We start from the raw sequence: 16,708 nt of genomic DNA, 5'->3' as shown, positions 1-16,708 counted from the left end.
ACTGTAAGCACATAAGAGAAAGAACTTGGTTTGTCTTGTTTATAAACTGTATCCACAACATCTGAAACAATACCTATAACAAAGCGGGCCCTCAAATATTTACAGAATAAATATTTTTAAAACACTGAAGTGCGAAAGTGGGAAAAATAGCAGAAGGCCTGGATTAGAGCCAGATTTCTCTCTCTGAAGTATGTGCAAAAAAAGAATGTAAGCCTTTTGAGATAAACTTTAATAATGAAGGAAAACAAAGGAATATTTTTAACTACCTTAATTTTTTACAAATTCAGTTGCTTAAAATAACCCTTGAAAAATAAAGTATAACATTGATGACTAAATTTTAGAGATTCTGCAATAGTCCTATACCAAAGAAAAATTTTATTGAAGTGTAGGTTACTCGTTATTTAAAAATACATGGGGAAAGACAAATATACAAAGGCATTATCATACAACTGATTTCTAAAGTCAATACTTTTGAAATATAAAACATTGATCATTATCCCCAAAAGTCAGTTTATTGAAACAAATTGATCTTTAAGTTGATGCTATAATGCTTTTCATTCAATTTTGTTTACAAATGTTACTAGGTTTTTCAGTTTCATCATGTATCAGAACTTTGTTTTTTGGGAATATTTACTTTTCAAAGTTGTATATAGTTATTTCTTGCAATTAATTTCAGCAACTATAGGAAGCTCCTCTAAGTTACAAGAATTCAGTATGGCTGCTACTTTAGAAATAGTTACCATATTGGGTTATCTACATGAAGACTCATGTATTGAAAGTCCAAATATTATTGGGAAAGTATGGGGATTGAGGGCGAAAGGACTAAGAAAATATAATATTATCTTTTACTGCAGACCTACTAAAAAAGACTCCATTATTTATTTTGGCACTATTGCTAGAGAAGCAGTTGCTGCCAAACCACAAGTTGGCTATATAATTGTCCATTTTATATTTCCTTTTCTAAAGAACGACTGACTTAAATAATTAGATTGCTCAATCAAATAAGCATAGACTTTTAAATTACCATGTACTTTAACTGTGTGAAATAAATTATTTTCTTAATTGGTTTAGCAGCCTTGTGTCTGCAAAGGCAGCAAAACCCACTTTGTTTCAAAATTAGAAGGCTTACTCAGAGGCTATTTGTAAGATGCCTATCTTCTATCACCAATCAGTCATGAACATGGACCTTCATGAACTCAGTAACTTAATAAATGTAAAAATGATCTCATCCATCAACACACAATGTTGAGCCAGCAAAATGAAAAAAAAAAAAAAGCACACTCATAAGGTAGGAATTGGCTTGTATAAACAAGAAAGTATATATCCTCTTATACAGCACAAGAGGAGTATGTATGGTAACAAAAACAATCTACAGTAAACTTGTAAAGAGATGATTTTGGTTTACATGTTAAGTCAGCTTAAACTGACCATGACTGAATGATTGGAAAGTTTTTTCTCTTAACATAATGCCCATTCATTATAAACTAAGCTAGTCTTAGTTTCTTATAAATCTCTCATTTCCTTGGATTTATCTAGTACACCCTCACTTTATAGCCATTTAACTTATAAGCTGGGCCTGCCCAGCATACCTATAAAGCCTCTCTTCAGAAATATACCAGATGCATTAAACACAGGCATCCTCTAGTAAAACTCTGCACTTCAAAACAGTATACGAGGAACCAGCAATAGGCTCTCCAATATAAATACTTCTCATTTCATACTATCATAGAAACAGTGCAGTTTACTAACCACTCCTTCCTTACAGGAAACTCAGTAGCTGTAAAAATTTTTTCTTCAGTTTTAAAACTTTTCAATACTTGTTAATTCCAAAAATCCGAACACCATGTAGCTGTGGCATTTTGGGAATGAGCACACTCAGGAGAGAAGCTGTGTTTAGGATGAAGTGAGTTGGATCATACTTCGTATAGAAACTTGCCAGAAAATATCTGTAGAAATAAAAGTTAAGAATATATATAAGATCTAAAAATAAAATTACTTAAAATATTTTAAAATTTTAAAGGCAGAAAAAAGGCCATTGAAACATAGATACCTAGAGGCAGAACTACGTTTTTTTATAATCCTCATCCAAGGATATTTTTTCCATTGCTTTTCAGAGTGGGGGGAAGGGAGAGGGAAGAGGGAGAAACACTGATGTGAGAGACACATCGATTGGTTGGCTCCTGCATTAGCCCCAACAGGGCCAAAGACTGAGCATGCAACCCAGGTATGTGCCCTTTACTGAATCGAACCCTAGACCCTTCAGACTAAAGACCCGTACTCTCTAACCACTAAGCCAAACCAGCTATGGCAAGGCAGAACCATTTTTAAGCACTAAAACAAGGGGAAATTTTTTAATTTGGGGACCTAAATTAATTTTATTTAGAATTTAAATATTTTAATGGAGGCATATATGCACATTTTGTACTTCTACAATTATGTTAAATGCATTTAATAGAATATGTTTGCTACTTAGTATCCTTTACAGCAGGCTTTCAAGCTAGGGTTCATATGCTCCCTGAAATTTCAGGTGTAGTTTTGTATTTATGTGTGTGTGTTTCTGAAGAGAAGATCCAGATCCAAAGTATACATCATATTCTCTAAGGGTTTTGTGACCCACCAAAAGATTAAGAACCACTGTTGTACAGTTGCGAAAAATGAGGTTAGGGCATTAGTACAATTAGTATCTTTGAAAGAAAACAAATTTTTGATTGCCCTTTTGATGTTCTCATTTCCATAAGGTAGATGAACAGGTCTATAACCAGTTTAACAGGAAACTTGAAAGACACTGTTGTAAAATTCCAGTTGTTTTGCTATAACTGAACACACATACATATTCAAAGACACCCAACATCTGAAAATTTGTTTCAACAAGACTAACCCAACTGTAAGGCCATAAACCATTGAGTCAGAATGTCTAGTTTTACCCAAGGGGTATATCAGAGTACAGATACATCATCTGGCCCCTAAGAAGAGTATCCTAATATAGACAGGATTTAAAGAATAAAATATCATAACTAAGAAGTTAGTTTGCATATGAGTGTATTGTTTAATTCATATTTTTAGAGACATAGGAAAGTATTCTTATAGCTTTTCTGCTAAGTACTGTCAGTAGTTTCTCATAAGGGGAGATAAGTGTTTGGATATGGTTTAAAAGGCAAAAACTAAAAATATCAGACTAACTATATCAGAGAGCTTTAACACACCATTTTCAGAACCATCTAAATTGAGAAAGTCTATCATCTTGAACTTACTTTACTAACTATATAGTGAGAAAATTCTTTGAAAATAATCCATATTCTTTAATCTTTACTTTAAACCCCTTCTTCCTGCTTTCATACACTTGAACACTGCTTTTTTACTCCACTCAATGAACAAAATAGGATACCACTTGCATTTAGTAAACTTATTTGATTTCCCATCAGCATTATAAGTTAAATCTATAATCTGTTATGTTGGAAATAATGAATCTTCTTGGAATGGCTTCTCATCGTACCGTAGCATACGTCCCCTTTATATCTTTTAATGAAAACTAATTGTGTGTGTAGACAATATAAAAATTACTTGACTTATTAAAAAGAACTAGAGAAACTTCCAAGGAGATGCAAAACCAGGTGGGAATCAGTGTAACAGTGTTTATTTGCCAAGGATATACTGGAAAGAGACCTGTACTAGAAATTAGAAGTTTTTGGTTTCATCTGGGTTTTTGACTCCAACTACCTACAAGATCTGGAGCAAGGTAATGCACCTAAGACTGTTTCTTTATCTAAAAATCTGGGATAATGCTGCACATCCCAACTACTTGGCAAATAATGAGTCAAACAAGAAAACATGAAAGCACTCTGAAAAGTATCAATGCTATATAGCTGGTTTTAATGCTGCTTCTTCAGTTATGTAAGGAATTTAATTATAGAATACTTGAAATCATTTTTAGAAATATGGACTAAAGGCTTAAATGTTAGTAGATTCAAAACCAGAAAAATCCTAGAAGAAAACACTGGTGGTAAAAATCTTGGACATTACTCATAGCAATATTTTTCCTGATATATTGCCCCGGGCAAGGGAAAATAAAGAAAAAAGAAACCATCAACAAAATGAAAAGAAAACCCACTAAATGAGAAACATATTCGCCAATGATACATCTGATGGGGGGGGGGGAGGCATAATATCCAAAATTTACAAAGAATTTATAGAACTCAATACCAAGAAAACAAACAATCTGATTTAAAAAATGGGCAAAGAACCTGAATAGACACTTCTCCAAAGAGGACATACAGATGGCCAATAGACATATGAAAAGATGCTCAATGTCACTAACCATCAGAGAAATGCAAATTAAAATCACAATGAGATATCACCTCACACCTGTCAGAATCGCGATCATCAATAAATCAACAAATCACAGTTGCTGACGAGGATGTGGAGAAAAGAGAACCCACATGCACTGTTGGTGGGAATGCAGAAGATGAAGCCACCGTGGAAAACACTATGGAGTTTCCGCAATACATTAAAAATAGAACTACCTTATAACCCAGCGATTCCACTTTTGAGAATATATCCGAAGAAACCCAAAACATTAATTTGAAAGAACATATGCACCCCTATGTTTACTGAAGCATTATTTACAATAGTCAAGATGTGAAAGCAGCCCAAGTGTCCATCAGTAGATGAGTGGATAAAAAAATCTGTGGTACATTTACACAATGGAGTACTCGGCCATAAAAAAAGGGGGAAATCTTACTCTTTGCAATAGCATGGATAGGCTTAGAGAGTATTATGCCAAGTGAAATAAGCCAGTTAGAAAAAAACAAGTACCATATGATTTCACTCATATGTGGAATCTAATGAACAAAATTAACTAACAAAATAGAAACAGACTCATAGATAGAGAACAGATTGACAGCTATAAGGGGAAGGGGGTTGCAGGCTGGGTAAAAAGGTGAAGAGAGTAAGCAAAACAAACCCAAAAAACAAAAACAAAATCAACAAAACCTCATAGACACAGATGACAGCATGGTGATTACCAGAGGGAAGGGAAGGAGGGTGGGGGGAGATAGAAGAGGGTATAGTGGGGATAAATGGTGATGGAAGGAGACTTGACTGGGTAGTGAACACACTATACAATATACAGATGATGTATTATAGAATTGTATACCTGAAGCCTATATAATTTTATTAACCAATGACACCCCAATAAGTTCAATTAAAAAAAAAAAGAAAAATACAGATGTTGTACACAGGTACATCTCAATTGGCCTTTTTTCTGATAGTCTTACTGAAAATTCATCAGATAGTAGGCTTTATACATGTATTATAATGCAATCAACACTTTAGAGATGAGGAAACAGGCTTTCAAGAAAATGGCCAAGTCACATAGGTAGAAAGCAGCAGTACAGTTAAATACATATTTAAGGCTGTTTGAATAACCATTATTCTTGTTACTGCATTTATCTTTGTTAGATTATACAAATCATTTTTCTTTTGACAACTGTTTTGTTTAAAATAACTTTAAAATTTCCTCTAAGTGCTATAAGAATACAAGAAAGAAACCCAGCATTTTATGATCAGTTTATTCTCTTCATTTGAAAATGCCTTCCTTTACTTGAACATCTATCCAAAACCTAACCTCCCTTAAGTCCCAGTTTAAGAAATATTTTATAATGCCTCCAAGAAGTCTTTCCAGCTACTCCACACTCCACTTATTCCACTGTGGATATATTATGTATAAGCTATGTGGTACAGATTATTTGATTAAGATATATGTGAAACATGTATTACATGTAAGCAACTATAATGTGTGGAATTCAAAGCAATTTATGCACTTACAAATTCTTGAATAAAATAAAACATTTATAATAACAAAGAAATAATATAAAGTGGCATAAATAAGAGTAGGTAACTACTATGGGAGTTCAAAGCAGAGCCTTATCATTGAAGGTTGGGTGCTCAGGAAAAGACCTCACTGAGGCAGCAGAATTTAAATCTTGAAAGAAAGACATAAATTAGGAAAGGAGGGGCAATTTCAGGTAAAGTGATTTGAACAAAGGCATAGAAATAGGACTACACATGCAGTATTTAAGAAAAGCTGCTTAGAAGAGCTTGACAAGGTGGGAGTTGGGTGTATATGAACATAGAAAAAAAAGGTAGGAACCATTTTGTGGAGGTCCCTGAGTGTCAGGTAATAGAAAATTAAATACTAGATACAAGGTTAAATGCTTACAAATAAACGTCGTATCCTTTATTTCTTATGGTAGGTGCCACAGGCTAGAATTTTATTTATGAGCAAACCAAACTGGCTGAGTGATTGAGGATTCAATCCAGGTCTGTCCTATAAATAAAAGCCTAACCTCTCTTTTCTCTAAACCAGTGATTTTCAACTGGTGTGCTATAAGAATCTGTAAAACATGCAACACCTGACTATTTAGTCAGGGGCACTGACCTCTTTTCCCTTAATTATGAAATAAAAAAATGACAACAGCCAGCAAAAAAGCTGCCCAGTGTGAATGAATCAAAATTGTACCTTTTTTCTTTGTCAGACTGGCAAAAAATACAATATTTTTTGGTGTGCCGCAAAATTTTAGTAATCATGTTTGCCATGAGATGAAAAAGGTTGAAAATCACTGCTCAAAACCATACTTTCTCTCCCAAGGAGTCTGAACATCCAAATGGAGCAGGTGGTGAATAAAATTTGTCTGAAATTATCCAAATCCTTGTTTAGAGAGATCAAGCTGATAGTGGAATATAAATAACAGTGGAATATAAATAAATAGTTTTCTCATAGGCAACTTATGAACGTGAACTAGAATATATTTGACCTGTATATCCTAGAATGTCTAGGTGTACTGAAGAGCATGTAATGTTGTCTCCATGTTACTAAAGTAAAAACTGGTTTATTACCAGCTTATTAAAGATTTTGCCTGTATTTTATCCTCTATCTGAGGTAGCTATTTACTGAAAAGAGGTTTTTAACAAAATATTATTTCTAATTCAAATTCAATCTAATAAAACAATAGCTGCCTCCCATCCAATCCTCCTCATACCTAAAAATTTCCACCACTTACAGAATTATTGGAGAAATTGTGAAAAACTTCCGTGAAGATGTAAACTGTACTCCATAGTCCAGTTGTTCCCAATGAGTTAGGAGCCTTGCTTTACCCTGGTCAGGAGTTTCAAAAGGTGTCCCTTTTACAGCATGCAAAAATACATACATCCCCTGGAAAACAAACAAGGGAGTATATAATCAACATCAAATACAAAACTCGTATTTGTCAGTTAAGCATTAGGATAGTTCCAGACTATTTGTGACAAAGTCTATGATTTATTTTACAGCTCAAGTTTTAAGCTTTCGTATTATTGTGAAAGCTGTGGCCAGTTTCCTCATAGTACCATAAAACTTCCAGAGGCATACAGATATTATTTGGTAAAAACCAGTGAAAATTCAACCAATAGCAACCTTCATTCATCTTTTATTAAATTGAAAATAAACAAAAAGTAACATCAGGGTCACATCATTATGTTTAGATTTTTCTAACACTTTTCCTACTAGGAAATAGGGTTACCTTTTCCCCAATGTGTAGGAAAAGTTTAGTGTCATATTAGTAAATCTGATAATATTTATAGAATATAAAAAATACAAGTTAGTAAATAATAATAATAAAATAAAATCTCTGTATTGGGAAAAATGGCTTTGAAAATATTTAATTAGGATTGTCTTTGTCTCAATAGTTCTCTTCCAAAGCAACAAAGATGTAACAGGCATAATATTTAATTCAATTTGCTTTTAAAGTTACAACTGTACCTCAACGGTGTCTGTTTTGAAGTTAGTTTTTAAAAATTAAAAAAAAAAAAAAATTACTAAAAGCCAATCTGTTCAGTGATATGTTTAAACATCTAAGTTTGTGGTTAATTAGGGAAAAAACAATGTATACTAGATTTGTTTTCCTTGAGATTATGATACTATTTAGATTGATAGGTAATGCTTTATTGCAGGATAAATGTCTGAGAAACTGTTAACAATAAAACCTAAATATTATCATGAAACAGTTTTCCCACTAGAACTCATGATGTGATGCCATTTTTTCTACTTCTACTTTTAACAAATATATGGGGGGAAAACAAAAATTAGTGATTTGAAATTTTACATTATTAGTAGAGGTTGGGAGCCCTTATTTTCAAAGCTTAGTCTATCTACTTCTTTATTCCATTAGGCAACTCAAAAGTTGTTTAGCTGCAATAGCAGCTAAGCTATACATTAATAGACTCATGTTCACTTGGATTTAACTCAATATACATTTAATAAGTGGTTTAAATGTATGGGACACAGGACATGCATGCATATATGGAATTGAAGAAGACAAGCAGCCTTAAAAATGTCAATCTTCTAAGATAAGGATGAGGAACCTTTTTTCTGACGAGGGCCATTTGGATATTTGTAACATCATTTGAGAGCCACACAAAATTATCAGCTTAAAAATTAGCTATGAAATAAGTGCCTATATTTTTTGAATTTTGAGACCAGCCTGCAGTTGCCTTGGCAGGGTCAGACCAAATGATTTCGTGGGCAGTATATGACCTGAGGGCCGGACGTTCCCCACCTGCTCTAAGAGATGGTAAGGGGGAAAAAGATGCGTAAACTACTAGAATGTAGGACAGCAATTGTACAATCATGGTACTCAGAAAATGCAGAGGAGGAAAAGGTTACTTGCTGCTGAGGCAAAAGCCTTGATGCTACCTTGTGAAGTATCTCATTCTTGAACGTCCAGCTCAAATGACAACTCTTTAGTGAAGCCCTCCTCACTAGTAATAACTTCCTATCTACATGGTTGAATTTTATTAATACTTTTATTATAGCACAATACATATACTGTGATGGAGCTGTTTACATGTTTGCTTTCCCATTAGCCTGAATACCTCAGGAACAAGGGCCTGCATACAGCAAGTATTAAATATTAAGTCAAGGGATGTTTGTTCTGTAAGCATAAGGAAAAACATTTTCACATGGAAACTATGTGAACTATTTTAAAGGAAACTATGAAACAGAAATTTTAAGCTTTCAAAGTCCCAGGAATATGTGGCCCAAAAAAGTTGAGTCTACTCTAGATCATGTAATGTGTTAGAATTATCAAAGAAACAACAATCCTGGTTCTAGAATATATGTAATATAGTATTTAGAATATATGTAATATTCAGTTTATTTTATATATCCTTTTTAATGAAAAGGAATAAAATTTTATCTGGCCATATATCTTCTACTCCATTATTTTTAATAGTTTTTCTATGAAATTTTAGTGATGATGATTTATACCCACATCAAAAGAATTAGGAAAAAATGTAACTCATTGTTAGCCCTTCACAAATATTTACTGACACAAAATGCGAAGAATTCTCATTCACCTTAAAAGCTAGGCAAAAAATTTGGCAAAGTGTTAATACCTCTACGGTGATCTGTAGCACTGAAGAAAAACAATCACTACAGGTTTCCACTGTGATTTCAGAAACGCAAAGACTATTTTTTCTAATCAGGGATACCAATTAGGTCTCCTTTTCTATATTTAAAAGCATTCAGCATGTATTTCACACTTTTAATTGGTTTAATGTAGGCTATCTTCAAAAGAAACTTAAATTTGGAGTCATATAATTGCTACAGCTATATCTGGTTAGTTAGGTTTTTAGTGTGGTGAACTGGTAAGTCAGCAGTTTGCTTCTCTATATGTTGTCAACTTCCCATCCTTTTCCATTGCCACGTACTGTGCTTCAATCTCAGTCAACCAGACTGAAAACATGAGGGGGTGAGATGACTTCTAAAGTATATTTAATACAAATGTCATTGGAGAAGGAAAAATTACATAATACAGATTAACTTATTCAGCAAACATTCAAATAGGTATTTGGAGATAGCCCGGCCGATGTAGCTCAGCAGTTGAGCATCAGTCTAAGATTCAGGAGACAGCAGTTCGATTCCCAGTCAGGGCACATAGAAGGGTTACGGGATTATCCACCGTAGGGACTGTGCAGGAGGCAGCCAATCAATGACTCTCATCATTGATGTTTCTCTCTCTCCCCCCTTCCTCTCTCTCCCTCCCTCCAAATTCAATAAAGACTTAAAAAAAAAAAAAAAAGATAAATTGCTAATTATAAAACTATCATAAATACAAGAAAGCAGCATGAAAGTTTTGTAGCTTCCTAGAGGAGGTGATACTTGAGTAGAGTTTTCCTGAACAAGCAGAAATCAGGCAGAGCAGGAAGAAGGTAGGGGTATTAAAATAGAAGAGCTTAAGTCAAAGCAAAAAAGTGAGACCAAGACGATTTGCATTATCGTTAGTACATAGCTTGTGTTTGGAGATGGGCTGAGATAAAATTGAGTTCCCTTCCTTTCCTCCACAGTTATCAACTGGTTTTGTATCTCACACAAGAAACTGAGCATTTTACTGTGAGTGTAACAGGGAACAATGAAGGATTTAAATAGTGTGACTTGAGCAGACATGCATTTTTAAACTATTGCTCTACCAACCAGGAATGGAAGAGAGCTCAGGAGTATCAAGGAAACCACTTATCTATTGCAGTAATTTTCAGCCTTTTTCATCTCATGGCACACAAACTAATTACTAAAATTCTGCAGCACACCAAAAAATATACTTTTTGCCAATCTGACAAAAAAAAATAAGTATAATTTTGATTCATTCACACTGGACAGCTATTGTTGTTAGCTGTTGTCATTTACTTGACAATGTAAGGGAAAAGGTCAGTGCCCTCGACTTAATAGTCAGGTATTGCATGTTTTAAAAATTCTTGCAACTCACTGGTTGAAATTGCTGATCTTTTGGAATAAATGACAAAAAAATAAGTGCATGAATTACAGCAATGCCAGTGGGGATTAAGTTGAGACAGTAAACAGAATAGACAGGTATTTGACTAAATGAATAAGGAATATATAGGAAAAGGAGTTATCTGCTAGTTTGCGTGGACGGCCCTGATTTACAACTATTCTTTTGGAGTAGTTATTAGTATAGCTCTTTTTACACTGAATACAATCTCAGTTTGAATGATACATTATATTAATCACTTTTCCTCTGACATTCAGCTATCTGGCTTGGCTTACTGGAAAGACGATGGTGCCTTTAGATTAGGAACAAAGTCAGAGGAATTGATTGTGGGTGGTAAGGAATAGATGAGGAATGGGTTCAATTTGAACTTGTTTGGTTTAAGGTGCAAGGTGATCTAGCAATATTAATTTGGGCATCATTCTTCTACGGGTAGAAACTGAAAATATGGAAAGATGAAGTAACTTGGAATATATAGCATAAGAAGAGATGAAGAAAAGAACCTTGGAAAGAGAGGGCAGGAAGTGCAAGAGGAAACAGAAAACATCAGAAATATATATAGGAAAAAGCAGTATCATGAAAGCCAAAGGAAAATAATTCCAATAAAAAGGATCGGATTAACAAGAAATATTTCAGAGAAGTTACTATTTAAAAACAGTTTTACCCTACCAAAGTCTATCGCTGAAAACGGACTAAAAGGACATTGCCATATATCTACCACATCACCCTTGTCCTCTCCAGTCAACTTTAAATACTCTCCAGAAGAAATTAAAAAAATATTAATTAAAAAAAATCTATTTCTACATTTTTCTGTCTTAATTCTAAGTTCTTAACTTTTTGAACATGTTTAAACAAACAGTTAATTTGAATTCAATTAAAAGTCTCAATTAACTGGATTTCTCTTCTTTCACTCTACTTTAACAAACTGTTAAAAAAATAAATAAACCCGACAGTGACTTTTCTTTAACAGGCAATTTCTAAGGTTGCATAATATGGTCAGCAGAGTTGATCAAACCTCTGATACTTTGCAGAGCTGTCATATAATACAGAAAAGTGATAAGTCAACATGAAGAAGCTAAGGCACCATAAGATCCTGAATCATGTAAAATATAATTAAGCTCAAAATTTCTATACAGAAGTAGGAAAGCATATAATTTAGAAAGACTTAACAAGGACTGAAACCAAAGATGTTCATTAGAGTCCAAGAAACAAAATTACTTCTTCTGAAGTATTCTGGTTAATCAATATAATGTAGTAGCCTGAACTATAGTGTATTTGAAATTTTTGCTAAAATGACCTATTTTCTAGATTCTAGAAAACCAATAGAAGGAAAAAAAGTCTTACTTAGAAAAAGGGCCCAATGTTTAAATATAAAGTTTGATAAAATATATAATCCCATTTCAGACTTAAATTCTTCAAAATTGTCATAAATACTAAAAATTACTCAATTTTACACTTTAAATAAGTGAATGTAAAATGTGAATTATAGCTCATAAAATTGTTTAAAAAACCTAAGTCATGTGTTTTTCTTTATAAGAAACTTTAAGCTTTTTAAAAAATTGTGTTTAAATACACTTACCATAAAATGTACCATATTAACCATTTTTTAAGTGCACAGTTGAGTGATATACATTCACACTGTTACGCAACCATCACCACCATCCATCTCCAGAACTCTTTGCATCTTGTAAAACTGAAACTGTACCCATTAAACAGTAACTCCCCATCCATTCTCCCCTAGTCCCTGATGATTAAAACTTAAGATTTCAAGTGTTTAGTATAAGTGAAATTCTTACCAAATTATGTATAACATTTGTTAAGGTCCAAGCAACAGGAACACTGAAGAAGGGAATACTGAGTAAGACTATGTGAAGCAAGCCAACTCCCAATGCATATGTCAGCCACATACCCCGGCTATTCATTACCCGGGTATTTGGATTCACCTCACTGTGGGCAACTCCAACATTCATGTTTGCTCTGTAGGAAAGCAACGAAATGAATCAACACCGACATAACTGGAAACCTAACTACTCCTAATTCTGCATGATAAAATAAGTGTTAACTAGGGTTATTTTTTCCTAGTTGTTCTGAAATAGAACACACCCTCCAAAATATGCTACTTGCAGGGATGCTGATAAAGGCAGTGAAGAATTCTTAATATCTGACTTTCTGGTAAGACAAACAAGCCTTGTTTTTATGGTTCTCATTGAAAAAATAAAGTTTAAATCCCTTTCCTAAAACTTGTCTTCTGGCATGACGGTTTTACTAAATGAAATAATGGGCAGGAAAACTCAAACTGAAAGAGAAAATCTACATTTTCTTATATCACGAGAGAAAAGTGAAAACTCAGGAGCTAAATTTATCAACAGAATAAATATAATGAAAGCAAAGCTGACCCAGCCAGTCTTGTTGTAAGTAGCCAGACTCATATCTAATGTAAAAAAGAGTGGTCAGAGTTCAAATCACTCCTTTTGAATACTGAACCTGGAAGGAACACAAGGTAGTGGAAAATTTACATGGCCAAGGGATAAGGTTTGTTTCTCAATCTCGTGACACAATTAGGTCAAAACAACATTCTTTCTTCTGAATATTTTAACTCTAGTCAACTCAGCTTTTTTCCTTCTTTTTTAGGTTTTTTCTTTTTCCTTTTGAGTTCAAGCTGAACACCAAAGGAAGAACTGATAATAGTTCCAAGTTATTTTAATGATGATGATTGCGTGGGTCTAAGAATCCCTTAAACAAAATAAAACTGTTCTGAAGAATGCCTATCATCCCGGTAAAAACCGACCAGTGAGATTGGAGGGGAAAAACAGAGTCAGATTCTATTTCGAAAAGCTCTGATTTAAAAATATATAAACCCTTTCTATTACAGAGTTTGCACTGAGTGAGGAATTTCTCATAACCCCATCCAACAAGTGTTTCCATAGTACAATGTCCCCTCCCCCCTAAAATCTATGGAAGAACCCAAGGCATCAAGGCTTGCAGCGAGGACAATTGGTTACACTAAAACGAAGCGAAAGTCTCAAATTTACATGTGCAAATATTGTTTCTAATCTAAACACCCACCACGTATCATACATTATTTTAATATGTTGTTATACTCAAAACACACCACCACTCAAGATCACTTTCCCACTTCCCATATGGGGAAAAAATGCTCGAAAGACACTTAAAATTGACATCTGAGCTGGAAGGCAAAGGTGGTGTGATACTGACCCTACCCTCAGTTCAGTAAACCTTCCCGGGGAGTCTGCCGACACCCCGGCAGACAAAGCCTCTCTGCTCAGACCCCGAGGGCGCCGTAAGGGAGGAGGGGAGGGGTCCCTGGCCGGCCAGCCCCACCCGCTGCCTCCCCTGACGCCGGAGCCCGGGGAGTGGAAGCTGAGCAGAAGCCGCCGCTGCTACCCCCGCAGCTCCTCCCCGCCCGCCTCTCCTCCTCGGCGCCGCACGTCCGTCAGGGCCGAGGCACGAGACAAACATTTGGGGTGCAAGCCCCCGGGGCCACCTGGCCCGCACCGCGCGGAAGCGGCCAGAACCCATTCTTCTCCCTGAGGCCGACTGCGGCCCGCCAGCAGCCCCTTACCACCGCAAGCAGCAGCACGCCGCGGCGGCCGTTCGTGCCCACTCACCCACCGCCACAGTCGGGGCGGCCGGCTCAGCCCAGGACCAGCTCCGCTGCGACTCTCGCTTCTCTCGGTTGAACGCCAGTGGTCAGCCCCAAAGCAGCGCAACTGAGCTTGCGGAAGCGTGCCGAGCCGAACGCGCTGCCAGCGGATTGGCTGCGTGCAGTGCCAATCCCACGCTCCCCAGGCGGGGCGGGACTAAGTGCTCCGTCGCTGCGCGCGCGCCGAGGGCTACTCAGGCGTCCGCGAGGCCGGCCCTGGGCTGCGGGCGGGACGCTGCCTGGTCGGCTAGTGGATGGTAATTGCCCACGTCGCGCGAGCAAGAAGGTAGTGTCGTGTGGCTAATGGCATTCATGCTTCCGTTCTCGTAGGCTCGGGGCCCCCTAGTCCTCGTCGGTGTGCGGGCGCCGCTGGCCTCTGTGGAGCCCCTCCCCCCACTAGGGGGCGGGAAGCGGAGGGCGCGGGGCCGGCGGGCGCGCCCACGTGGAGCGCGGCCTTGAGCCGGTCTAGGCTCTGCTGCTTCGTCGTCGGCGTTGCTGTTTCTTGACCAAATCGTGTTTAGAGCTTTGTTACAGCCGGTTCCCCAGGACCTTCTGGGTGCTGTTTGCCAGGCATCAACTCCCACCCCTGACAGCCATAACTCAGCTCGTCTTGTGAGTGTGGTGTGTGGTAATACTGTATGTTGTGGCATCATAACAAGCAGTGCGAGCAAACTTTTCAGTTAACAGTTCTTACTGGTGGCATTCTGGGTGTCTCCACATGCTCACGTCAGACATCTGTATGACATGCTGAGGAAATGTGGATACCAAAAATTGATTTTATTTGAGAACCGAGAGGAAAAAAATCAAGAGTATCTGGAGTCATTTGAAATTGAATTACATTATTTGGCAGTATGCAAAGTTTGATTTGTACTGCTTAAATAGCTTTCAACAACATTTCAAAATTGGTGTAAGAGAATGTTGACTATATTTTGCATTTCTATTGGCTCTGTGAAACAGTTGTGTTAGATTTTTTTTTTTTAATAAATTATTTCATTGTATTGTCTGATTTCTGCTTCTTTTCTAGGTATACCATTGTCCTTAATGATTTCCCCAGCCATCAGCACTCTTTCAGCAGTGTTCAGTTTCCCTCTCAGCAGATATGGAAGACTGAGTCCTGACATTCTCAGATATTCTGTGCTGTAACTTGTAAGCCTAATATCAAGCCTTACACTTTTCAAAAGATGTCATTTGTTGCACATACAGTAGAAGGCTTGCTCTGTTCCAGAGGTTATGCCAGGGATATGAGACTCATAAAAAACCTCTGTCCTCAGAGAACTCTTGAGCCAGAAGGAAGGGACAGAAAAATAAGTTAGAGTAACCTGTGATGAGTTTGGGGTTAGAAATAAGGAAAAGGTGCTGTAGAAATACAGAGGAAGGAATGCTTAATCTCTTGGGGGTGGGGTTGGAGCTGGTAAGAAAGTCTTCCTTGCGGAGATGACACTCGAACTACTTCCGGAAGGATGGTTAGAAGTCATCTGTAGGGAAAGGGAACCTTGTGAGAGACAAGTTGTATAGTATGACTGTTCTGTAGCCTTGGAGAATAGTAGGATGAGATTAGGAAGATAGAGGTCCAGTTGTTAAGGAGTTTGGGCTTTACCTGATTAGTAGTTGGAAGTCTTTATAAAATTTTAAGTAGGGTAGCAACATGATGAAATTTAAGTTACAGACAGAACCCTATAGGTGGTCGAGATTCCAGGCAAAATATCTGTTAGGTGGTTATTGCAAAGTACAAGGGAGAAATTTTGAGGGGCTGAACAGAGGCAGTAGCTATAGGTATAGAAAGGAGAAGACTAGTTTGAGAAATGTTTAAGTAGTAGGGTAGATAGGATTTGGTGGCAGGATATAGAAAGAATTTCTAGGATGACTTTAAAGTTTCTAATTTTGCCTTGTGAAATGTGCATGGCCTTTGGAGTCAAACCAAGGTGTGCAGGTGTGCATCTGTCACTAGCCGTGTGATCTTAAACAAGTTATTGCTCTTTTATGTCTAATTTGTGATAGAGAAATGATAAACATAAGGTTCTGAGGATTAAATAGGATTATATATATATATATATATATATATATATATATGTACAGTTGCTTGTTCTAGCTATTTTTATTATCAAAAAGAAATACAGGAAGAAGGTTAATTAGAGAAAGATTCTGAGATCAGTTTGGGACATGTTAAGGTTAGGATGTCTCCAAGTCATATAAATGATGATAGTTAGAAGGTACTTAGAAATAAGGC

At 36.4% G+C, this 16,708-nt stretch overlaps 2 protein-coding genes across 5 annotated transcripts in view; one reads left to right on the top strand and one right to left on the bottom strand.

The window, feature by feature from the left end:
- Positions 1-211: 211 nt before the first annotated feature.
- Positions 212-14,542, bottom strand: ORMDL1 (ORMDL sphingolipid biosynthesis regulator 1). Of its 3 annotated transcripts, none has more exons than XM_087819709.1 (4): positions 14,447-14,542; positions 12,614-12,794; positions 7,059-7,210; positions 212-1,946 (listed from the first exon to the last, which is right to left on the bottom strand). In XM_087819709.1, the coding sequence occupies exons 2-4, from the start codon at positions 12,785-12,787 to the stop codon at positions 1,811-1,813; spliced, it is 462 nt and encodes a 153-aa protein (XP_087675835.1). In that variant the 5' UTR covers positions 12,788-12,794; positions 14,447-14,542; the 3' UTR covers positions 212-1,810. The 3 variants fall into 3 exon arrangements, with proteins under 3 accessions (XP_087675835.1, XP_087675836.1, XP_087675834.1); XM_087819710.1 differs by having other exon boundaries at positions 14,451-14,524; XM_087819708.1 differs by having other exon boundaries at positions 14,401-14,512.
- A 107-nt stretch (positions 14,543-14,649) lies between these two features.
- PMS1 (PMS1 homolog 1, mismatch repair system component) overlaps positions 14,650-16,708 on the top strand; it is a 63,995-nt gene continuing 61,936 nt past the window's right edge. The window contains exons 1-2 of one of the 2 annotated variants that reach the window (XM_016215223.2): positions 14,650-14,767; positions 15,506-15,627. The gene's annotated coding sequence lies outside the window, so the exon portion shown is untranslated. The remainder of the gene's footprint in view (positions 14,768-15,505; positions 15,628-16,708) is intronic. The other variant, XM_016215295.2, reaches the window with a different exon arrangement.

This window comes from Miniopterus natalensis, chromosome 8 (genome assembly GCF_054644295.1).
Source record: "Miniopterus natalensis isolate mMinNat1 chromosome 8, mMinNat1.hap1, whole genome shotgun sequence".
NCBI classification, from domain to species: Eukaryota; Metazoa; Chordata; class Mammalia; order Chiroptera; family Miniopteridae; genus Miniopterus; species Miniopterus natalensis.
Note: the sequence above shows the minus strand (reverse complement) of the source record. Positions and strands in the feature narration are given on the sequence as shown.